The 25792-nt window shown below is 40.6% G+C and overlaps 1 protein-coding gene across 1 annotated transcript in view; it reads right to left on the bottom strand.

Moving 5' to 3' along the window:
- Positions 1 to 6570: 6570 nt before the first annotated feature.
- The window catches only part of pif1 (PIF1 5'-to-3' DNA helicase homolog (S. cerevisiae)), a 38883-nt gene continuing 19661 nt past the window's right edge, over positions 6571 to 25792 (bottom strand). The window contains exons 9-13 of the mRNA XM_059983572.1: positions 24138 to 24244; positions 18159 to 18246; positions 15877 to 16022; positions 10313 to 10504; positions 6571 to 6829 (exon numbers count right to left, since the gene is read on the bottom strand). Of these exons, the coding sequence (XP_059839555.1) occupies positions 6785 to 6829; positions 10313 to 10504; positions 15877 to 16022; positions 18159 to 18246; positions 24138 to 24244 (578 nt within the window). The 3' untranslated portion in view covers positions 6571 to 6784. The remainder of the gene's footprint in view (positions 6830 to 10312; positions 10505 to 15876; positions 16023 to 18158; positions 18247 to 24137; positions 24245 to 25792) is intronic.

Raw genomic sequence — 25792 nt, 5'->3', positions numbered from 1 at the left:
TTTAGGAACAGCTTCTTCCTCTCTACCGTTGGATTTCTGACCAATCCATGCTGGTCTTATTTACACTATTTATTCATCACAGTAATTTATATTAACTTTTATGTCTTGCTACAAAACAACCAATTTCATTACATATGCCAGAGGTAATAAATCTAGTTCTGAGTCAGAGGCAGGCATTTTAACTCTTGTACTCTGAAAGATAACTTACCTAATTAATTGTAATTTTAACTCACAATGATTTGTGTACAGCATTTTGATCTTATGAATTTAAAAAAAAGCCCTCCACCTTTCTATTTTTTCCAACAACATAAATTACCTCTTTTTTTAAACCTTACAGCTGAATCCTCCACACAGATACTTAACTTTGCATTATCTGGAATATATTATACCTGATCCTTCATCTGAATTATTGATTAAAATTGTGAACAGCTGGGACTAAGCAACTACTTACAGCATTTAAGGGGATAGCATGTTTTTTTTATCTTTAAATGAATGATGACTAACATTGAGTGTTTTAATGCTGAGTAACAGACACAGGATTCTGGAGGAACTCAGTAGGTCAGGCAGCATCTGTGAGACCTTCGTTGGTCAGAGTTGACCATGGATATTGCATTGTAGCTATCTACATAGTCAATACACAAGCCAAGGAGACCAAGCTATTGCCCATGCAACAGGCTCCCCCTCTCCAGTCATCTAATGAATCCAAAAGAATGGCAGGGACCGATACAGCTTGGCACCAGCAGCATCGCAGGAGTTGACAGTCAACCTTAAACTTAACCTTGGACGGCCTTAGAGACTCAAGATCTGGATTTTTCCCGGGTGTTTGCTCCTGAAGCTTTGCCAGAGAATGGGCATAGCCACAAGGCAGCGGAGGTTTGAGATCTGAATTTTCCTTCTCCTTGGTGAGTGGCCAACCACGGCTGACAAGTCCCAGCTGCCCCAAAGGAGGCATCTGCAGAGAGGAATAAACAGTCAATGTTTTGGGCCAAAGGGCCAGTTACATGTTTCTCTCCACAGGTGCTGCCTGACCTGCTGAGTTCCTCCAGCATTTTGCGTGTTTTGCTCTGGACTGCAAGCATCCACAGAATCTCTTGTGGTTTAATACTGATGTTGTTAAAAGTATTATTGTGCCAGTATCTTTACTGACATTTTACCCATGGATTGCTTACTTCATGCAATAACAAAGAATTATCATCTCCATCAGTAACAAATTGTCTGAAGCGAGGATGATGATGTTGATGGAACAGGCTGCTGTACAAGAGAGATTTTGATCTCCGTGTTGGTGGAACATATTGTCAACACACAGAGTGCACTGCACTTCCACTCAGATGCCAAGTCTTCTATAGTTGTACCAGACCTAGTGTCAATTATATTGTGAGAATGCTAATGGAATATGTAATATCCCATGGCAGGTTGTGGCAAGGAGGGGAAGAGGGAGGAGGTGGCATTGGAAGTGGAGGTGGAGGGTGTAAGGGCATGATTCTCACTAGGCGCTCAAGCAAGCATCCTGAGACCATGTGCCAAATACTTCACAGATTCACTGATGCAATCACAATCTGCACCTCAACTTTATGAGTGAGCTCACAAATTCCAGCACTTATGTTGAGACAGATGTCATTTTTTTCATGACCAGCAGATGGCAGCATCTGCCATCCTGATAACAGATTAAATGATTGACCTGAAATTGAAAGGACACTTTCAGGAATAGGCTATACTCAAGACTCATTATATTAATTAAGAATTTGTCACATTTGCTAAGCAATTGCAAAAACTCTAAAGCAGCCTTTCTCAACCTTTTTACCCTGGAGGAATCCCTGAAATAATTTCAGATCTTAGGAACCCCTGTGTTAAAAGTACTATTTGTTGTAGATATAATCATCCAAAAATAATTGTCATGCTCTCTTGAGTAGAGAACGAATTTTTAGCCAGCCTTTCTTGAACAAAACAGGTAGTTAAGGTTAGCTTATCTTTCTTGAAATTCATCTCTTTCTTTCCCTTTCATAAATGTTAAAACTCATAAGGCAAACATAATAAATTTCTGTTAAGAAACTGGCTTAAGCCAAAATGAGATTTAATTTTTCTAAAGGTAGGTTCTGTAGATTTATCTTAAATAAAGGTTGTAAGTTGATTTTAATTAATGCAATTTACAACATGAAAATTTATTGACAATATTGAATAGTAAAGTTACTAAAAACCATAAGCCAAAGCAATATGAATAAAAATATAGCCTAAGACAATTTTATACAAGTGTTTGAAAAAGCATTTTCTTACTAAGTGACATGACCAGGCTCAAATATAGGCCTAGCATGTGAAATCTGTGTTTGTTTTTTGCTGTACAAATACTCAGTTCTGGGTCAAACTTGAAGTAAGCACACACGGATTTTGCCTTCAACTGAAATTAGACCATTTCTATCCTTGCTCTTAATGCTTGTTAAACAAGAAAATGCTTGCTTGCATATGTAAGAAGTTGAAAACTGCACCAAACTGTTCACTGCTTTCCTATAAATGACAGGATACTCTTCTTTCACAGAAATCCATAACTTGTCCGGGGGCAGGTCAGTAAATCTCATCGAGTACCCGATAAGACTGCAGCTCACAAAGTTCTTCCTACTCTCTCAAAGTGAAGTTCTCAGGCTGAGCTAAAGATTCAGAGAAAAGGTCCCTCACCCAGTCATACACTTGTGTAGAAAGGGGGAAAAATACTGTTCAATTTTGTTCTGCAGTTCTTCCAGGTGGTTTTCAATAAGACTCAAGACTTTCTGATATCCTTCCTCACTCTCAAGCCCAAGCAGCAGTGGAAACATTTCAAGATTTCCTTTTGCAACATGATTTTTTCAAAGTTTCAGTTTTCTTTTAAATCCAAGAATCTTGTTACTTGAAGTCAACATATTTTCTCCAGGGCATTGCAAAGATCCGGTCAACTAGTTTATAAGATAAAATAATTCTGCTAATTAGGCTAGCTTCTGCAGCCATTCTTCATCTTCAAAGTACTCAGCAAAATCTGGCCTACTGTTATCTTGAAAGTTCTCCTGCAATTCACCGCTCAGCTCAAAAACCCCACTGAGAACTCTTCCTCTGCTAAGACACCAGATTTCTGTCTGTAGCAGGAGATTGGTGTGCTCTTTGTTCAGATTTTCATACAGTTTTTTAAACATTCTCAAGTGAACTGGTCTTTGTTTAATAATCCAGAACTTCTTTCATTTCATCTCCAAGAGTTTGATATTGGCACCTCCCCATGAAGAAAGCAGTGTATTGTGACATCGCCAAGATTTTCTTCTCTTGTGGAGCCAGCCATTGATGGGGCACCATCAGTACAGATGCTGACACAGTTCATCCAAGACAGACTTTTTGTTCCTGGATATGAAGACAAAACATTAAATACACCTTTGCCTTTGCTTGTTTCGCGTAGCTCTTTGCAACAAAAAAAGTTTTCTTGAATTTCACCATCACTTACAAGTGCTACAGTCTGACATTTAATGGTGAAATCTGCTGACTCACCAACCTGGATAGAGAAGCTGCTTTTCAGTTTATGACGCAAATCTCTTCAGCATCGTATGACATATCATCAATACGCTAACTTATTGTACAGTTTGAGAGTGAAATGTTTTCAATTTCTCATTCTGCATTTTGTCCTGGGATTTTACACACTATAATTTTACACGCTGGCATTGTTAAGTTCTTAACAATTGTGTGACTTTTCCTTGTCTGGGTAATAAATTCTGCTACTAAATAACTTGCTTCCTGAAATCTTCTACTGACTGCGACTTTATTAACAAAAGCTTTACCCTGTTTCGAGGTTCCAATTGTTGTTTAAAATAATCAGCACTTATGGCTGTGATTTGTAGTTGAATGCCTTTTCAGTTTTGCTGGAGCCATTGCTGCATTTGTAAGGTGTTTGCCATAGACTAGGCACAATCGGATAGGACAAAATGGATCACTAGTCCATTGATAAGTAGCTTTCATTGCGAAGATGGACTTTTTTTTGTGTCTGTTGTTGCACTAGTGCAGTGAATTAACTCAGAAGATCGTAATTCTTCATTATTAACCTTATCTGTATTGTCCATAGGCCCAGGTCTAGAAACCTCTTCTTTCACCTCTTCAAATATCACCACATTGGACCATCAGACATATCTGTAAAACACAGGGGTTAATAAAATACCCTGTGTATTATACACAGGGAGAGGCTGGTGTCGCATTCCAAGTTGGGCAAGTCTATTCAATGCTCGGAAAACGCACTTCATGCTTCTTGACAGCCTACTGTCCTCAACCAAATAAAACTGTCCTACCGTGCACTACCATACTGGACAGAGAGACATCTAACAAGATTGTTAACGAGGCAGCTTGGTCATTGCCCACCACTGCGAGTGCTATCATCGCACCGAATTAAAGACAATTTTTTAAAAATCACGATCTCTCGTAGAACCTCGGAAGAGAAACCCTGCTCCAGAGTCCAGTTTAGATTTGAAAATACTCAATTGCAAATCATTCAGATTTTTAAAAAAGTAAAATTAAGACATAACATGCATTTTATATCCTCAAGTATAATAATTTTTAAACTAATTTATAGATTGCGCCCGTTGCTGGCAAGACCTGCATTTATAACATCTTTCTAATTAACTTGGAGAAGGTGTTGGAACCACTTAAAGAAAGCAGTTCACCATTTCATGTGGTGAGGGTTTCATAAATAAAACAGCAGGTGTTTTAAGTTTAAGGGAACCAGTAGCAACTTAATTTATTGTCAGCCAAATGCAGAACATATAGCGTGGTAACAAAACCTTAACGACACTATGTCATTGCATCAGAACAGTCTCTTAAAGCGAACCCCAGTTGTTGTGAATTATGCATACTGTATGTTTCCACTTCGTACGCTACTCTATAGATCCAGCCAATATTGTTAATTATAAAAAAGAAAATGGAATCCATTATTTTAGGGATACAACACAGTAACAGGTGCTTCCAGCCCAACAAGCCCATGCTACCTAATTACACCCATGACCAATTAATATACAAACCCATGTCTTTGGAATGTGGGAGGAAACCGAGCACCTGGGGAAAACCCATAATCATGGACAGAACATACAAACTCCGTACAGACAGCAGCAGCAATTGAACCCCGGTCGTTAGCACTCTAACAGCATTACATTAACCACTATGCTACTGACCTACCCATTATTTAGACTACACAACGTGCTGTTTTTCCAAAGCTGTGCAACTTTGTAGATGCTAGATGTTAGATGATCAACTGTGTAGATGCTAGTATTTCTGTTTCTTTCAGGTAGTAAAGGTCACAAATTTGAGAGATGCTTTTGAAGCCTTGGGATTGTTGCACAAACCTTGCAGATGGTACATAGACACCGCAGCCACGGTTGGGGGAAAAAAAAAGTGAACACCTAGGATTTTGTCCGTCAAAGATATTATTTTTGCTTGATTTCCTGTTTCATGTGTTGTTGGACTTGACTTCATCCAAGATGATGGATAAAACACACTTTGACTGCGAGTGTCTAAAAGGGATTTATTCAAAGAAATTCATCCTCTCCCTGCTTGTTTAACCACAGTGTTTATATATCTGGTTGAATTTATGAGATAGTTGGGGATTTGATAATGGCAATTCCTCCGAATGTCAAATGGTGGCAGTTTGCATTGCTGAAGATGAGCTTCACTTGTCACATGTACATCAACACATGCAGTAAAATGTATCATTTCGTGCAAATGACCAACACAGTCCGAGGATCGTCTTTTAACGTGGGAAGAAACTGGAGCAACCAGCAGAAACTCATTCAGTCATGGGGAGAACACACAAGCTCCTTACAGATAGTGGCAAGAACTGAACATTGATCGGTGATCACTGCCCCTGTAAGGTGATTGCACTACCATGCTGCCCCAATAATATGTGGGCAAAATGCTAGGGTATGACAGCTTCACTTCTGAAATCTGGTTCCTTTAGAGGTAAACTGCATGTAACCACCATTATCAGATGTTTAGCACTTTCAATCCATGACTTATTTCTAAACAAATATCTATTTCCATTATTGCAAGTCGAGTTTAGAGTCTAATACACTTCATTTCTGCTTTGCTTAATTAAATGACTCAGTCATCCATGGCTAGAAACAGCAAGAACCTACATCATAAAGATCAGGGTAACTCTTGGTCCTTAGAAGCATCATAGCAGTTAGCTTAAGACTAAAATCTTTATGCTATGGAGCCTTATCATTAACCAAGGAGCCCATGGACCCCAGCATGGGAACCACTGACTTGAGACAAGTTGTTCATACCAAAAGGAGCAGAACAACCTTTTAATGACTAAAATGTTCATGAAGGAATCTTTTTGTTTTTGTATATAACACATGTGGTCAAGCAATTAGTCAAATATGCAGAATAACCATAAGGTGAGCTACAATTATCTGCACTAAAACTACAAAGCAATAACCCAATAAAGCATCAACAGGTACAAGTGGAGAAGAAAATAGCTGACATATTCCTCTCCATTCCCCTCTTTATCTGTTCATTTTCATGTGAAAAAATTAACAGACAGGATACATTTAGATTTTTTTTTATTTAAAAAGGGTTCATTTCTGTGATCCTGATGGAGTAGATTTTGTAAGAAAATTGCGAACTTACTTTTCTATTTCTATTTCCAAGGTAGCCAGTGTCTTGTCACATCATAATCAATTCACAAAAACATTAATATAGTGCCACAATATTTAAAATAGAACAAATTAAAATGGTTCAGTAATAAAATAGACAATGATGTAGGTGAAAACTTTAAAGAAAGTCTGCCATCTTCCTAGTTTTCCTGATCTTCCATTTTGATATAGCCATCCAATGAAGTCTGAAATGAACAGAAGCAGAAGAAATTAGTTTAAATATCATTGGGACACAATTGGCAAAGCAAGAACACTTGTGGCAGTAAGAAGCAAGTGACTAAAGATGCTGGCATGTTACTATAGATCCTCTGGAAAGGCTCAAGCCTCAGCTGAAGTTTGGTAATAAATATTTTGTCCATTTCAATTCTTTATTAAAAACTGATGTGTCGCAGAATCAGCAAGGGATGTGCAAAAACTAATATATTGCAGTTCATTCTTGAACTCTGATTCCTGGTGCTAATGATAAGAGAGCTTCTGAATGGCTGGATGAAGTGGAGGACAATACATCACCAGACCATCTAGCTGTCTTTAGTGCTTCAAATACATTGAATACAGGTTACACAGAAATCCATTAGCTATTTGCATTCAGTAATATATTGCAGATGATAATATGATCAGATCATAAGATTTACAAGCAGAATTAGGCCATTCAACCTATCAAGTCTGCTCCACCATCCCATCATGCCTGATTTATCATCCCTCTCAACCTTTATCAACCTCCACTTTAAGTATACCCAAGGACATGGCCTCCATTGCTGTCTGTGACAATGAATTCCATAGATTCAGCACCCTCTGACTAGAGAAATTCCTCCTCATCTCTGTTCTAAAGGGAAGTCCCTCTATTTGGAGGCTGTGCCTTCTGGTCCTAGACTTCCCCATCATAGGAAAGATCGTCTCCACATCCATTCAGTTCTAGACGTTTCAATATTTGATAGGTTTCGATGAGATAGCCCTCATTCTCCTAAACTCTGGCAAGTACAGGTCCAGCGCCATCATATATTCCTCACACATTAACCCTTTAATTCTCAGAATCATTATTCTGAACCTCCTCTGGATTCTCTCCAAAGCCAGCAAATCTTTTCTCGGACAAGGAACCCAAAACTGCACATGATACTCCAGGTGCGGTCTGCTCAATGCCATATAAAGCCTCAGCTTTACATCCTTGCTTTTATATTCTAGTGGTCTTGAAATGAATGCTAACATTACATTTGCCTTCCTTACTGCCAATTCAACCTGCAAGTCAATCTTTAAGGAATGATGCACAAGGACACTAAAGTCCCTTTGCACCTGTGATTTTTGACCCCCCCCCCCCACTTAGGGAATAGTCTGCACCTTCATTCTTTCTACCAAAATGACCATACACTTGCCAACACACAGTAGTTAGTGTGTTGCCTTACACTATATTCCATTTACTGCTTCTTTGCCCATTCTTTTGGACCAGCAAATCTTTTGGGCAAATTGGATCAGCAAATTTGCTGATGATACAAAGATTGGAGGTGTAGTGGACAGTGAGGAAGGTTTTCAAAGCATGCAGAGGGATTTGGACCAGTTGGAGAAATGGGCTGAAAAATGGCAGATGGAGTTTAATGCGGACAAGTGTGAGGTATTGCACTTCGGAAGGTCAAACCAAGGTAGAACATACAAGGTAAATGGTAGGACACTGAGGAGTGCAGTAGAACAGAGGGATCTGGGAGTACAGATACATAATTCCCTAAAAGTGGCATTACAGGTGGATAGGGTTGTAAAGAGAGCTTTTGGTACATTGGCCTTTATAAATCAAAGTATTGAGTACAAGAGTTGGAATGTAATGGTGAGGTTGTATAAGACATTGGTGAGACTGAATTTGGAGTATTGTGTGCAGTTTTGGTCACCTAATTACAGGAAGGATATTAATAAGGTTGAAAGAGTGCAGAGAATGTTAACAAGGATGATCCGGGGACTTGAGAAACTGAGTTACAGAGAAAGGTTGAATAGGTTAGGACTTTATTCCCTGGACCGTAGGAGAATCAGGGGAGATTTGATAGAGGTGTATAAAATTATGATGGGTATAGATAGAATGAATGCAAGCAGGCTTTTTCCACTGAGGCTAGGGGAGAAAAAAACCAGAGGTCACGGGTTAAAGGTGAAGGGTGAAAAGTTTAAAGGGAACTTTGGGGGGGGGGGCTTCTTCACGCAGAGAGTGGTGGGAGTGTGGAATGAGATGCCAGATGAAGTGGTGAATGTGGGCTCACTTTTGACATTTAAGAAAAACTTGGACAGGTATATGGATGAGAGGGGTATGGAAGGATATAGCCCGGGTGCAGGTCAGTGGGATTAGGCAGAAAAATGGTTCGACACAGCCAAGAAGGGCCAAAAGGCCTGTTTCTGTGCTGTAATATTCAATGGTTCTCCTAATCTGTCTAATTCCTTCTGCTTCCTCAAAACCAATTGCCCCTCTTTGTATCATCTGCAATCTTGGCCACAAAGCCATCAATTTCATCATACTAATCATTCATATATAAACATAAAGTGGTCCCAACACCGTCTCCTGCGGAATACCATGCATTATCAGCAGCCAAACAAAAAAGAAAACTTTATTCCCACTCTTTGCTCCTGCCGGTCAGACGATCTTCTGCCCTTGCTAGTCTCTCCTGTAATACATGGGCTTTTACCTTGTTAAGCAGCCTCATTTACAGCACCTAGTCAAAGGCCTTCTGAAAATCCAAGTAAACAACATCAACTGACTCTCACAAACAAGAGAAAGCCTACAGATGCTGGAAATCCAAGCAGCACAAACACAAAATACTGGAGGAACTCAGCAGGCCAGGCAACATCTATGGGAAAAAAAAAGGAGTACACAGTCTGCTGGATTCACCTTAATCCCCAAAGCCAATCCAGAAAAATTCTTCTGTTTCTTAAGTCAGCCTGCTGTGTACTGATTTAACCTTTAATATTAGGTAGTTTTCCCAGTGAACTGGTTAACTGGGTTCCTTGAACACCATTTTGAAGCACATTCCGCACTGTAATCTTCTCACCAGGATCGGCTGGTTGAGATTTTCTTTACCCTATTGCTTTAGCCTGGATTCTAAGTGAAGCCAGAGAAGTGGAAAAAAAAAACAAATCACATCAGTAGCTTTTTGTAATGCACAAATGCGCACAGTGTTCACAAGAGCAACACTATTAAGAAAAATTCTAATCCAATTCATCAGATGAATCTGTTTGAACAACTGCTAAACAATGACAAAACTCAAATAACCGGTCATAAAATGTCGCATGACAAGGAAATTTTAATTGCCTTGATTGCCAAAAAAACTGCAAGCATCAATTAAAATAGAACAGCTCCATTTCCCACTCCTTTGCACCAACATCTTTGTTCAAATTGTTAAAAATTGCTGTGCCTTCAACTCATATGCCCTTGCCTGAGAAATATCTTTTTTTTTTAATTTTATAAGTTTAGATCAGTCTGATCTGAGTTCTGTGCCTGAAGATTGTGCTGGGGTTCCATGGAAAAGTAGTTTCAGGAATAACTAGTAATATAAAAGATGTAAAAATTAGAGCTTGTTAATTGTTAATATTAGAGCTGTTCTCGTCTCCCCTTCTGAAGGTATGCTGCTGATTTCTGCAGCAGAACATCTAATTCAGTAAACTGGAAACAAGAGCTGAAATAAACTCCATTCCATCCTACTCACCTGCATCAGCATCTGTTGCTTTTTCAATCTGGAGTAAAAGTGCAAGACATCATGATTGGCATGGACTACTCTTCTGTCAAAATCCAACACTCGGAGCCCTTCCAGGTTTCGTGCACGAGAGAGAGCCACGTACGCCTGACCACTTTCAAAGACTCGTGCCAGTGAAATTTCCACACAGTCTAATGTCATTCCCTGAGAGAGGAGGAATGAGAGAATAGAAAATTAAATACACACACACCCTAAAGCAACCAAGTGCAAATTCTCATGAATGGACAAATATTAAAATTGAGAATGAGGCCAGACAGCCTAATCCCATTCAATCATTTATTGAACTGCATAAAGGCACTTCAGTTTGAAAGCAATTGTTACATATCGCCAATCACCTTTCCAGCTCTTAGCTTCATCCCACTCCCTCCGGTCTCCTATCATTTCGCGTTTCCCCCTCCCCCCACTACTTTCAGATCTCTGACTATCTTTCCTTTCGGTTAGTCCTGACGAAGGGCCTCGGCCCGAAACGTCGACAGTGCTTCTCCCTATAGATGCTGCCTGGCCTGCTGTGTTCCACCAGCATTTTGTGTGTGTTGTTGTTTGAATTCCCAGCATCTGCAGATTTCCTCGTGTTTGTTACATATTGCCAGACTGTTTTTAAATACATGTACAATGAATTTTATTTGCATTTGTAGGAAACAAACTAAAGAAATTTATTTCATTCTTAGCTCTCCATTTCACCAATTTCTGGCATGAATATTCACCTTCAGAAATATGACAAGAAAATAACTCTGCCCCAAGGCCCGTAATACAGTTTGTACCAGTAACTGAATCCCTTTGCGGTAAAAGCTCAGACCCTATGCAGTGGCTTTCTTTGACAGCCTTCACGCACTGGACATGTTTTACTGGCAAATGCTGCACCAAAGGTTTGGAGTAGCCATTGTGTGAGCAAGACAGTGTTAGAGTGGCCCAGCTTTGGCTCAATGGGCTTTTCTCCTGTTAGTACACGGAGAATGGGTCCAGATTTCATGGCATGTTCCTTGTCTGAGATGTTGGAACTCTGGGAGAACTCCAGTCTCCCTGTTAACTACATCAGCGTGAAGTGAGACTGTGATAAGGAACTGGAGATGCAGCTCAATAACCTTAGCCTCATATTGGAGAATGAGGAGGTGATAAATAGGAGTTACAGGGAGGTAGTCACCTCTTAAGTTTCAGGAGGTGGTACCTGGGTGACTGTCAGGAGAAGGAAATGGAATAAGCCATAAGGAGAGAAAAGATAAGTTATGAAGGGAAGCTAGTCAATAATATATATATATAAAAAAAAGGACACCAAATGCTTTGTCAAATATATAAAGAGTAAAAGATGAGTGTAGATATCGTACCTTTGGAAAATGACACGTCAGGAGGTAGTAGTGGTAGATAAAGAAATAGCAAAGGAACTTAATTTGCATTTGTGTATTTGTGTCAGTCTTCATCATGGAAAACACTAGCAGTATCGGAGCAGAAGTGAGTGTTGTTGCTATTAAAACAGAGAAGGTACATGGTTAGCTGAAAGGTCTGAAGGTAGTTAAATCACCTGGACCAGATGATCTACAGCCAGGACTCTGAAAGAAGTAGCTGAAGAAATTGTGAAGACATTAGTTATGACCTTTCAAGAATCACTCTATTCTGGAATGGTTCTGGAGGACAGGAAAATAGCAAAAATTACTCCACACTTTAAGGGAGAGTCAGAAGAAAGGATGCTATAGGTTAGTTAGCCTGTCTTCAGTAGTTGGGAAGATGTTGGGAGTTTATTGTTAAGGATGAGATTTCAGGGTACTTGAAAATGCATGATAAAAATAGAATTTCATTGATCCTATTATAATTACTATTCTATAGATAATGGACACAAAGAAAATGAATCTCAGGGTTGTATTGATGACATACATGTACTTTACTTAGAACTTTTGAACGTTGAAAAACAAGATGTTCCTTCAATCCAAAGTAATTTACAGAGCTTAGAAAAATAGAGGGCTATGGGCAAGCCTAGGTAGTTCTAAGGTAAGGACATATTCAGCACAGCTTTGTGGGCCGAAGGGCCTGTATTGTGCTGCAGGTTTTCTAGTTTCCAATTCACCATCTGGAGTAATTCAGTCTGCTTAATTAGCATCCCATGAATTTACACCCTCTATTATCCCAAGTAGCCTGTATCATTACAAAATATACTGCAACCCAACTTTGTATTCAGTTCTGGTCACCTCACTACAGAAAGGATGTGGATACTATAGAGGGTGCAGAGGAGATTTCAAGAGTATTACCTGGATTGGAAAGCATACCTTATGAGAATAGGATGAGTGGACTTGGCCTTTCCTCCTCGGAGTGATGGGGGATGAGAGATGACCTGATAGAGGTGTACAAGATGATGAGAGGCATTGATCATTTGGATAGCCAGAGGCTTTTGCTTAGGGCTGAAATGGCTAAGCTGCTTAGAAGTAGGTACAAGGAGGACATCAGAGACAAGTTTTTCCACACACCGAGTGGTGGTTTGTGAAAGGCGCTGCTGGTGATGGTGGTGGAGGTGGACACAATAGAGCTCTTTTAGAGATTCTTAGATAGGTACATGAGCTTAGAAAAATAGGGCTATGCGACAGGGAAATTCTAGGCAGTTTTTAGAGTAGGTTCCATGGTCAGCACAACATTGTGGGCCGAAGGGCCTGTAATATGCTGTGGATTTCTATGTTGATATATTTTTCCCCTTCTTTTCCAGCCCTAATGAAGAGTCTTAGCCCAAAATATTGACAGTATTCCTTTCCATAGCTGCTGCCTGAGCTGCTGAGTTCCAGTATTTTGTGTATGTTGTTCTGGATTTCCGGAATCTCTTGTTTATGCAGTTATTCGCCTAGGCTACTCAAACAGTATCTTACAAAACTGTAGTAAGTGCATAAGCACATCAGCACCCATAGATTCTCCTATCCAAGCTGATTTGAAAACACACTGCTTCTCATTTGCCATTGCTGTTTTCAAATCCCAGAATTTCCTAATCAGCAGTATTTTGGGAGTGGGAATACATTTTGTAGAAATGATTGCAGCGATGTAATTCTCTGACTCACTGCTACCTTCTTAAGGACAACTAGAAATAAGCAATGACTGCTGGCTTTGATAGCAATACCATTTTTTTTGGTAAACTTCCGTTTTAAGGAAGCTCTACAGCCAAGCTTCAAGGTCATTATCAGAATGTACCAAATGCTTGCACACATTTTTCACTAACTTTTTCCAACTCCAACTTCGGGTAAGCAGAAGCTGATGTGAAGCACGTTAAACAAAACACCTCAAAATTTCAAGCTTACACATAACCATTAAGTTGAAAATACTTCTCAGTACAATGTCCCTCAGTTTACTATGTTCCTTTCCAGTAGTGGAGAAACTTGCACAATGATCAGACCCAGTTAGAGTCATGGAGCAATCTAGCAGACATACAGGCCTTTCGGCCCAACAAGTACATGCTGACCAGTTAATCCCAATATTCTGCATTCAGCCCATGTCCCTCTAAGCCCTGCCCCTCCAAGTACCTAACCAAATGCTTCTTAAATGATACTGCTGTACCAGCCTCAGCCATTTCATATGGCAGTTTGTTCCATGTACTCTCTGCATGGAGGAAAGAAAAGTTGCCCCTTGAGATCCCCTCGTATCCTAAATCTGTGCCATGTTTTGGGCTCCCTTAAACTGGGGAAGTTACTTCACCAGTCATGTGCAATGAAGCAAGCATCTCCATGAGGGCCTCCATAATTTCCTGTTCACCTCTCACAGTCTGAGAATGTACACAGGCAGGCCCTGAGGATTTATTCACCTGAATGTACGGGGTGTCTGCAAACATCTCTTCCCTGGTAATACAAATGTCCTTTGAAACATCTGCACTTACATCCTTTCAGAAATTACTCAAATAATCTTGAGCAACCATTATTTTCTCTTCAGTAAACAGAGGAGAAATATTTGTTAAAAACTTACCCACCTCCTTCAGCTCAAAACATAGGCAGTGCTGCCGATCTCAGAGGGGAATTTCTCTCTCCATAGCCACCTTTTTACTCTCAAAATAGTTTAGGACCTTCTGGGATTTCCTTTAACCTTACCCATCAGGTCCATCTCATCTGTCTCTTTGCCTCCTGACTTCCCTAAAGAGAATTCTTAATTTTTTTTATAGTCATTAGAGATGACTAATAGTTATAGAGATTCACTCAATACCAATCTCCAAGACTCAATGTACGCTTCCCTCCTTTTCTTGAGCAGAGCCTCAGTACCTCTCATCTTGCCCTAAACTTGCCAGATTGACCTTTCACACCAATAGTAACAGGCTGCTCCTAGACACTTGCTTTCTGATTGTTAAATGCCCCCCCACTTGCTCTTCTTTCCTTGGCTTCCAAACAAGCTCACCCTTCTGCTAGGTCATATCTAATTCCCTCAAAATTAGACCTGCTCCAATTTAGGATCCTAAACTGTGGACATGACCCATTCTCTTCCATCAGTTGAAATTGATTTGTAACAAAATATAAAAACATTACATAAATTAATAAATTACATAAATTAATTATGTAATAAACTACATAATTAATTAATAATACATTTAAAATAGGCATTGTACTTTAAAGAAACTTTGCATTTATTTCCACTAAGAAAAATAATAAACTCGCTCAAAGTTAATTGCTTTTTTAAAAAAAAAACTCACAGGCGTGGTTTTGGAGACAGAGGAGTTAGGGATCAGGTTAGGGTTTAGGGACAAGGATGTGTTGGAGTTAGAGGTCAGCCTTTTGCTCATGTTCGAAGGCTAGTGGGACATAGGCAGTTGGTACCGGGTTAGCAGACCCCCTTCCCCCTCACTCAGCAAGTCACTGGCAGCCTCCAGAATCAGATTCCCTTGTGTAGAGAAGGCATGAGTGATGGTGAATCCCCCCCCCCCAGTTTACAAACTGGTGAGACTGAAATTCGAGGCCGAGTATTTGGGATTGCATCATTGGCGTGTCTGGCATTTGAGATCCAGTGCTCAGGGTTTCATTCATCGCCATCGGCAAGTCCTGGGGTAAGTACCAATGACTGAAGCCCGAAGGTCGATTGGAAGTCTGAAAGTTGAGGCCTGATAGCTGGAGTCCTGAGTCCACTGCGTAAGTAAATGGTGCAATGTCTGCAAATTCACAGGTCTGCTGGAGGCCTGTCCTGGTGTTGAAGGACTGTGTGTGTGTGTGAACGCGCAGGAATAAAGAATGCAGCTTGCTTTGCCACTGTTTTGTTGCTTGTTGTGTTCTGCTGAGAATTGTGGGCGTGATAATTTGACTCTGGAAAGTGAGGCAACTGTCATAGCTGACGTCACCACATCTCTAGTATGTTGGTTGTTAATGCAAACAATGTATTTCACTGTACGTTTTTATGTACATGTGATAAATAACAATGAAACTGAACCTGATCTGTACACACATAATGGCTGAAAATCTACCAAGCATAACTGATATCAAGACTCAAATTTGCAATATCAAATTAAAGGCAACTGAGTAAAATTTGGAAAAAAAATACAATCGGCCCAATGACCTCAGTCAAATGAGACTGCCTACCTGGCTCTTGTGAATGGAGATGGCCCAGGCTAACTTCAGAGGGAGCTGCTGCCTGGTCAAGTAGGTCCCACCGAGGGCTTTAACCAACCATCGTTCTGGCTTTATTGTCACTGTTACACCAGACATAAAACGGACTTGGGGCAATGCTGTGAAGAATGAAACAAATTGCTGAATAAGTTTTATAGTTCAGTTATCAAGATGTGGTGACTATACATTGCACATCCAATAGTATCAAGACCTAAAGTGTACAGAGGTGTGCCTGCTAGGAGGTGGAGAACACAAGATATGGGTTATACAAGCAACCACAATAAAATTAATCAATCCCCCATGCTACCTGTAGCCTGTGAACACAAAATCTGCTGCTAACATCTCTTTACCACTCATCTAGATGAGATTACATTTCTGGTTCTATTCTCCCCAAGTAGTTTTGCTGAAGACTACATTCTGGTGAATTTTGAAGTTGTAACTATCATATTTCTTCAGTCTTCCCTCAATCTCTTGAGTTAGGGAATCTTTCTCCGGCCTTCAGAACTTCACTCTGATATTGGAATGGTCAGAACTGGGACCACAGACAAAAATAGTTTGTCTAGTGTATTGTAAAGCTTAAGTGGATTTCCTGTTAGTCAAACAGAATACAGGACCATTAACAACAATGGTGGATAGCAGGATCTTGGGGTCCAAGTCACCTTGCAGCAATATCCAACTTTGGTTAGGCAGCACTCAGTGTCCTGTTCTGGCCATTAGAGGACGTGGAGGCTTTGGAAAGGGCACAGAAGGGGAGGCTGCCTGGATTGGAGGGGCTGAGTGATATGGAAAGTTGGATGAACTTGGGTTGTTTTCTCTAGAGTGTCAGAGGCCATGCAGAGATCAGATGAAAGTTTATAACATTGTGGGAACAGAAGATAGGATGAACCTTTCTCCCTAGGGTAGAAATATCAAATACTTCTTGAGATACAAGTCGATACCTCTCCAGAGGACATGCACCTGATGCGAGAGGTAAAAAGTTTAAGGGAGATGTAGGAAGTAAGTTTTTTTTTTTGAGATCAGGAATAATGTACTCTTGAATTAAGATGAAATAACAGTTATTTGTAAAAAGAGCAAAGGGTGAATAAAAGTAGACTTTCCACAGAACAGGGTTCTCAACTTACGATCCACAGACCCTTTGCATGGCATAAAGAAAGGTTGGGAACCCCTGACTTAAGTCCTCAAAACATAATCAAAAACTTAGATCAAGCCAAATTTTTCTTCCAAACAGGGTTGACTTATTTAATAGATTATGACCAAAAAATAACTTGTTCAATCAATAAATGCAAATCTCTTATGTATAAAATAAGTTCTTCCTCAAATTTTTCCTACTTTCACATTTTATTACTTTCAGCCCCTGATCATCTAAGCAACATGCACAAAATGCTGGAGGAACTCGGCAGGCCAGGCAACGTCTATGGAAAAAAGTACAGTTGACGTTTCGGGCTGAAACTCTTTAGGACGACTGGAGAAAGAAAGCTGAGGAACAGATTTTAAAAGGTATGGGGGAGGGGAGAGAGAAACACCAAGCCATAGGTGAAACCTGGGGGGGAGGGGTGTGAAGTAAAGAGCTGGGAAGTTGATTGGTGAAAGAGACAGAAGGCCATGGAAGAAAAAGGTGGGAGGAGCACCAGAGGGACGCAATGGGTAGGCAAGAAGATATGGTGAGGGAGAGAAAAGGGGATGGCAAATGGTGAGTTGGCAGGTGGGGGGGGGGGGGACATTACCAGAAGTTTGAGAAATCAATGTTCATGCTATCAGTTTGGATGCTACCCAAGCAGAATATAAGGTGTTCCTCCAATCTAAATATGGCCTCATCATGACAGTGCAGGAGGCCATGGATGGACATTTTGGAATGGGAATGGGAAGTGGAATTAAAATGGGTGGCCGGGCAATCCCACTTGTTCTGGTGGACAGAGCTCAGCAAAGTGGTCTCCCAGTCTACGTCGGGGGTCTCACTGATATACAGGAGGCCACATCAGGAGCACCAAACGCTGTAAATGACCCCAACAGACTCACAGGTGAAGTATCGCCTCACCTGGAAGGACTGTTTAGGGCCCTGAGTGGTAGTGAGGGAGGATGTGTAGGGGCAGGTGTAGCAGTTGTTCCACTTGCAAGGATAAGTGCCATGAGATTTCTTATTGCGCTGCTTTGCTAGGCTTATGCAAGTATGTATTCACAATCTCCTTTTCTTGAAATAATTAACCACTTCCAGCTATCTTACATTGGCATGTCATTGCATGTGTTTGAACACTTACATTTGTTTCCAGGTTCAAAGCCTACAACAACACCTCGGGCACCATTTACCATCCCTCGCTGTACGTCCAGGTTTTTGGTCAGCATCACCTGCAAGCAGAAGAGCCTGGTTAAGTGGACTCCTGCACTTAGCAATTTTTACAGCTCAAAGTCGAATTATTATCAAAGTACGTACATGTTACCATGTAGTACTTTGAGATTCATTTTCTTACAGGCATGTGCAGGAAAGAGAAATACAATAGAATTTTACAAAAAAAAATACATGCACAGACAAATACCTCTGTGCAATAAAAAGACAACTCATACAAATAAAAATAGTACTGAATACACAAGTTGTAAAAAGCGTTGCAAAAAGTCCTTGAAAGTGATTCTGTATGTCGCAGCATAGGTTCAAAGCAGTGATGAATGAAGTTATTCAAGCCACTGTTTGGACACGGACATCCAAAATTTTCTGGATATCACTGGCCATTTGCAATTAAACAAATCTGCAACTGAGTAATTCTATGCAGCAGGCAACATGAGTGAATCTGCAGATGCTGGAAATAAATAAAAACACAAGATTCTGGCAGAACTCAGCAGGCCAGACAGCGTCTATGGGAGGAGGTAGTGACGACGTTTCGGGCCGAAGCCCTTCATCAGGAACATTGCAATTCTATGCAGCATTGTGTTCACTACTTAAATGTGCAGTAAAGCATATTTTCAGCAAAGACAAACCAGGGGTTCATTCTGTGCTGTGTAAAAGATACCATTTGCTCATCAGGCTTTGGTGAGAACTAGCCTGGGGAAGGCAAGTATCTGATAAGCTTCTTAATTCTTCCTGTTTGTGCATAGTTAGAACAGTGAGGATGACTCCAGAGGCTGTGTTGTGTACTTTGTGTCAGATATGGTTACCTGTCAGGGAGGAATTCCCACATCAGCAACAGGTGCACTAAGGTGCAGCTCCTCAGAGAATGTGCGAGGAACTGGAGCCGCAGCCTGATGACCTTTGGTTCAATCGGGAAACTGAGGAGGTGATAGACAGGGACTACAGGGAATTAGTCACCCCCAAGTTCAAGTCACTTTTTATTGTCATTTCAACCCTAACTGCTGGTACAATACACAGTAAAATTGAGAATGTTTTTCAGGACCATGGTGCTACATGAAACAGTACAAACACTGCACTGAACTACATAAAAACACAGACAAAAAAACTACACTACAGACCTACCCAGGACTGCATAAAGTGCACTAAACAGTGCAGGCGTTACAATAAATAATAAACAGGATAATAGGGCAAGGTGTCAGTCCAGACTCTGGGTATTGAAGAGTCTGATGGCTTGGGGGGAAGAAACTGTTACATAGTCTGGTCATGAGAACCCAAATGCTTCAGTGCCTTTTCTCAGATGGCAGGGTGCAGGATGCAGGCACCTGGTGAACATCAGGAGAGGGGAGAGAATTGGGCAGCCAGTGCAGAGTACACCTGTGGCTGCTCCCCTCAATAACAGGTATACCATTTTGGATACTGTTGGTGGGGGGGGAACCTGCCGGGAGGGAGTCACGGCAATGGGTCTCTGACACAGAGTCTGGCACAGTGGTTCAGAAGGGGAGTGCAGTAATGATAGAGGATTCCATAGTTCGAGGAGTAGGCACAAGATTCAGTGGACACGACAGAGACACCTGGATGGTATGTTGCCTTCCAGGTGCTAGGATCAGGGACGTCTCAGATTGGACCCACAACATTCTAAAAGGGCAGAATGAGCAGTCAGAAGTTTTCATACATATTGGCTTCAATAACATAGGTAGGCAAAGGGAGGAGGCCCAAGAGAGAATTTAAGGAGCTAGGTAGAAAGTAAAAGCAGGACCTCTAGGGTAGTAACCTCTGGATTGCTGCCTGTGCCACATGCCTGTGAAGGCAAGAATAGGATGATTTGGCAGATGAATGCATGGCTGAAGAATTGATGCAGAGGGATGGGCTTCAGGCTTCTGAATCATTGGGATATCTTCCATGGAAGGTAATAACGTACAAAAGGGACAAGTTATACCTGAACTCAAGGGGGACAAATACCCTCTCAGCAGGTTTTATAAGAACTGTTGGGGAAGGTTTAAATTAATTTGACTGGGGGATGGGAAAGTGGGTGATAGGGCTGAAGATGGGCCAGTTGCTATACAAGCAGAGGCAGAGAGTAGTGAGACTGTCAGGAAGGGCAGACAGATGAATAGGGCAAAATTCGGATGAGTTGCAGTGTAACGGGGTACAAAAATCAAAGAGGGTGATGAATAAAGGACTGAAGATGTTACATTTGAATGCAAGCAGTATACAGAATAAGGTAGATGATCTAGTAACAGTTAGAGATCGGCAGTATGACATTGCAGGCATCACATATGCGGCTGAAAGAAAATTTTAGTTCAGAGTTTAACATCTAAGGATACACATTGTACGGAAAGGACAGATAGGAAGGCAAATGGGTGGCGTGACTCTGTTGTTAAAAAAATGAAATCAAATCCATGGAAAGTGGTGACATAGGATTGGAAGATTTAGAATCCTTGTGTAGAGAGTTCAGAAACTGCAAGGGTAAAAAGACCCTGATGGATCAGCTATTCTGGATTGGGAGTTATGTAATGAACCAGATTTGATTAGTGAGTAACACACACATCTGCAGCATCTTCCAGCATCTACAGATTTTCTTTTGCTTTTTTGATTAGTGAGAAACCCTGAGGAGACAGTGATCAAAATATGATAGAATTCACTCTGCAATTTGCAAGGGAGAAGCTGAAATCAAATGTATCAGTATTACAGAGGCATGAGAGAGGAGTTGACCAAAGTTGATGGAAAGGGAACACTAGCAAGGATGATGGCAAAGCAGCAATGACTGGAGTTTCTGGGAGCAATTCAGAAGGCGCAGGATAGATACATCCCCAGGTAGTATTCTGAAGGCAGGATGATGCAATTGTGGCTGACAATATAACAGAAAAAAAAGGGAATTCAAAGACAACATTAAAAAAAAAGGACGTATAATATAGCAAAAACTAGTGGCAAGCTTTTAAAAGCAACAGAAGGCAAATAAAAAAGCAGTAAGAATGAGAGAAAAGATTAAATTATGAAGGTAAGCTAGACAATAAAATAAAAGGATACCAAATGTTTTTTCTCCCCAGATATGAGTGGAAAAAAAAGGCAAGAATAGTTTTTGGACCACTGGAGAAATAGCAACAGGAGACAAAGAAGTGGCAGATGAATACAAATAAGTTGTATCAGTCTTCACTGTGAAAGACACCAGCAGTACACCAGAAATTTGAGTGTGTCGGGGGAAGATTTGAGTATAGTTGGTATTAATAAGGGGCTTGGGAAGCTAAAAGGTCATATGTGTAAGCAAGTCAGCTGGACCAGAATGACTATATTCCAGGGTTCTGAATGAGGTAGCTGCAGAGAGAGGGTAATGATCTTTCAAGAATCACTACATTTTGGCATGGTTTCAGAGGACTGAAAAGTTGTAACTGTCACTCTTCTCTAGAAGAGTGAAGCCAAAGAACGGAAATTATAGGTCACTTACTTCAGGGGTTGGGAAGATGTTAGAGTCCATTGTTAAGGATGTGGTTTGGGGATACTTGGAGGCACATGATGAAATACGCTAAAGTCAGCATGGCTTCCTTAGAGAAATCATACCTGACATATCTGTTGGAATAGACAAAAGAGAACCAGAGGATTTTGTGCACTATGGATTTTCAGAATAACAGAATCTAGCATGGATAAAGCTTTGCCTGATAAGTAGGAGGCAAAGAGAAATAAAGGAAGCCTTTTCTGATTGGCTACCAGTGACTAGTGGTGTTCCACAGGGATTGGTGTTGGGACTGCTTTTTTTAAAATATATATTGTACATGAATGATTTGGATAATGGATTCGATGGCTTTGTGGCCAGGTTTGCAGATGATATGAAGATAGGTGGAGGGGCAGGTAGTGCTGAGGAGGCAGGGAGGCTGCAGAAGGACTTAAGAGAATGAGCAAAGAAATGGCAGATGGAATACAGTCATACACTTTGGTAGAAGGAATAAAAACATAGCCTATTTTTAAAAGAAGAAAAATCTGAATTGCAAAGTGACTTGAGAGTCCTCATGCAGGATTTCCCAAAGGTTAATTTGCAGGTGGAGTCTGTGGTGAGAAAGGGAGATGCGATGTTAGCATTCATTTCAGGAGGACTAGAATATACAAGCAAGGATGTAATGTTGAGACTTTATAGAAGGCACTGATGAAGCTTCACTTGGAGTATTGTGAGCAGTTGTGGGCTACCTATCTAAGAAAGGATGTGCTGACTTTGAATATGGTTTAGAGGAGGTTCATGAAAATGATTCCAGAAATGAAAGGGTTATCAAACGAGGTGCGTTTGATGGTTTTGGGTCTATACTTGCTGCAATTTAGAAGAATGGGGGAGGAGGAAATCTCATTGAAACATATCGAATGTTGAAAGTGTTTGTGCAGAGGATCTTTCCTATAGTGGAGAAGTCTGGGACCAGAGAGCACAAACTCAGAATAGAGGGACATCTATTTAGAAAGGAGATGAGGAGGAATTTCTTCAGGCAGAAGATGCAGAGTCTGTGAAATTAATTGCCACAAGAGACTGAAGACCAGGTCATTGACTATATTTAAGCAGAGATTTATATGTTCTTGGTTGAGAGGAAAATGAATCAGCCATGATGAAATAGCAGAGCAGACTCAATTGGGTGAATGGCTCAATTCTGCTCTTTCATCTTATGGTCTTATTTTCCTTCACTCGTTCCCCTTGCATTCAACGCACCAATGGCAGAGGCATCCCGGAATACAAAGTGTGGTGTTCTCGGTCCTGCTGTAGAGTTAACTCAAAGATTTGACAATTCATTCCCCTATAGACTCATTGACCTCCTCCAGATTGTTAGTGCTACGTTGTGGAATTGTGATTAGATTGGAAATGGGAATTAAGATGGATGGGAAATGCTCTGAGGGTGAGCCATTATGAGGGTTGAATACTTAACAAAGTGACCAATGACCCAAGATGGGTATCTCATACCAGAGCTTCACATGCGCTTCTCAGTTAACTTATGACATTGGATGTTATGGCGGCCACCTGCAAACCACACATGGAACTAGAGCATTTCCCATCCAATCTTAATTCCCATTTCCAATCTAATCACAATTCCATAACGTAGCAGTAACAATCTGCTGGAGGACCTCAATGAGTCTCTAGGGGAAATGAATTGTTAAATCTTTGAGTGAACTCTACAGCAGGACCATGACACCCTATACATTTCCCAGCAGTTGATAGTGATACCACCAAGATTTGATGGTACCACCAGATCATATGAAATGTTAATCTCTCCTGCTTGGAACTGATGCCCCCAAGGCCAACCATCACCACCAAGGTTACCCATTTTCCTTTGGGTACTCGACAAATGCTGGAAAACCATACTTTACATGCTCAGTTTACCAAAGCTCAACAGTTTACCAACAGCACAATAACTCACCAAAGAAGGTTGCCACAGCAGTACAGAAATGAGCATTCATTCAAATTCTGGTACCTGCCTCCAGTTTCACATACATTATCTGAGCAACTTTTAAGTCTCCCATCGGGTAGAATTTACAAATGCTGGAAAATATGCACCTGATACAAAGCACAAGGACAGCTTTTATTGTACTGTTATATTACCGTGGGAGCCATTCAGTAATAAGATGGACTCTTGATCTCATTCTACCTTATTGTGACCTTGCATCTTATTGTCTACCTGCACTGCATTTTCTCTGTAGCTGTTACACTTCAGTCAGTATTCTGCTTTTATTGTATCTTGTACTACTCCATTGCACCATTGTGAGGAATACATGGTTAGTTTGCAAGACAAGTTTTTCCACTGTACCTCGTATGTGAGATAGTAAGCCAATGGATCTGGCACCAACATGAAACAATAAAAGAGGGGAAACAAAAATGATAAAATGTAAGACTACAAGAACTAACCAGATCCAGTTCAGAAATGCTACTAACCTGAGCCCCTTTCTTCAGCTGCAACTTTTGACCTGCAGGGCACTGTGCATTTAACATTTCTACCAACATAGGATCACTGTCAACAGCCTCAAATGTGAGCACCTCCCCTGTAACAGAGATATGCATGAGTAGGGAAAAAACTGTTTAAAATAAATTTTTCCAGAGCAAATCAGCTTGAGCTTATTTCTATTTAAATGCTAGGGAGTAAGAAAAAAAAGGACAAGAGAAAACAAAACAGCTCCAGCACACTGTAGAACATGATATCAAAATTGTGATTTGACGACATCTGAAGTACTGTGAACAGTTCCACTTGTTAGAAAGTATGTATTAGCTGAAGGAGAAATGCACCAAAGTATAACAGAAAAATACATTTTCCTAAATGTTAAAGTACCTGGAGAAATTCCATAAAATTGGGGTAAATCTCTGGAATTAATCAATTCATAACAGGTACTTTGCATTCCCAATTTTAGGGCAAGAAAGATCACTGAAGAGAACATCCATAAGTGTGGACCAATGTCATGGGTGGAGCAAGCACCTGAAAGCATCCAGGCAGAGAAGGAAAAAAATATGCTCTCCTAAAGCAGCAACCATTATTATACCTGAACAGAACTGAAACCAACATTCTCAGAGCCAACAAGGCAAATGGTATGTTAGCTTTTATTACAAGAGGATTTAAATAAAATAAAGAAATCTTACCGCTATTATGCACTGCCTTGAGAGCACATCCCTTAATTAGAAATATGCCTTTGTGGGAGTGCAGCAAAGATTCAACAGATAATTTGTAAGGATTGGAGGGGTATTTTACTCCAGTATTTGGGCACACTTATGTGTTCTCTAGATTTGAGAGGAATGGAGAGGAGATTTTGTAGGGCTTGATGGGCCTGGATGCAGGAACAATGTTATCCCCGACTAAGGATCTCATTCTTATTCTGAGTGTGGAAATTCTTCTCTGCCCCAGTGGGCTGCGGTGGCTCATTTGTTTAAATCAGTGTCAGTGGATTTCTGGAGATTAGAGGGAATCAGATGAAAAGAGGCCAGCTTAAGACATTTTTAAAACCTTGTCTGAAGAACTAGCATGGCTTAGAATACAAGTCAGGGAAATGGTTGCTGAGGGATCGGTTTCTGTGCTATATGCTCAGTATAAATACTATTTTGAATGATGTAGCAAAGTTGCAAGGGTCTGAAGGACGCCCTTCTATGATATTTTTCCAGAGTTGCAAGACTAGGCTGTGTCTTCACCTATCTCAACCCCTTCTCCCTCTCTAAACCAATGCACTTCTCTAGAAGTTTAAAATGTTCTCTAAAATCTCCAGCTTGACCAAGCTGTTGGTAATCTGTTAGAATATATCCTTTTACACACTGTTATTGATTGCTTCCTGGGCCTTCTTTAAATATCTTAGAACATTTTACTGACAAAAAAAAGAATGTTTCAAGTGCAAATTTTATTTGTTTTACTTTTATTTGTTACATGTACATTGAAACAATGAAATCAAATCAGCAAGGCTTGTGCTTGGGATGCCTGCAAGTATGACACTTATGGTACTAACGTAGCATGCCCATAACTTACTGTCCCTAATTTTTATATCTTTGAAATGTGGGAGGAAACCGGAGCACCCAGAGGAAACCCATGCGGTCACAAGGAAAACATACAAACT

This window comes from Hypanus sabinus, chromosome 11 (assembly GCF_030144855.1).
Source record: "Hypanus sabinus isolate sHypSab1 chromosome 11, sHypSab1.hap1, whole genome shotgun sequence".
NCBI lineage: Eukaryota > Metazoa > Chordata > Chondrichthyes > Myliobatiformes > Dasyatidae > Hypanus > Hypanus sabinus.
This window is presented reverse-complemented; position numbering and strand designations above follow the sequence as displayed.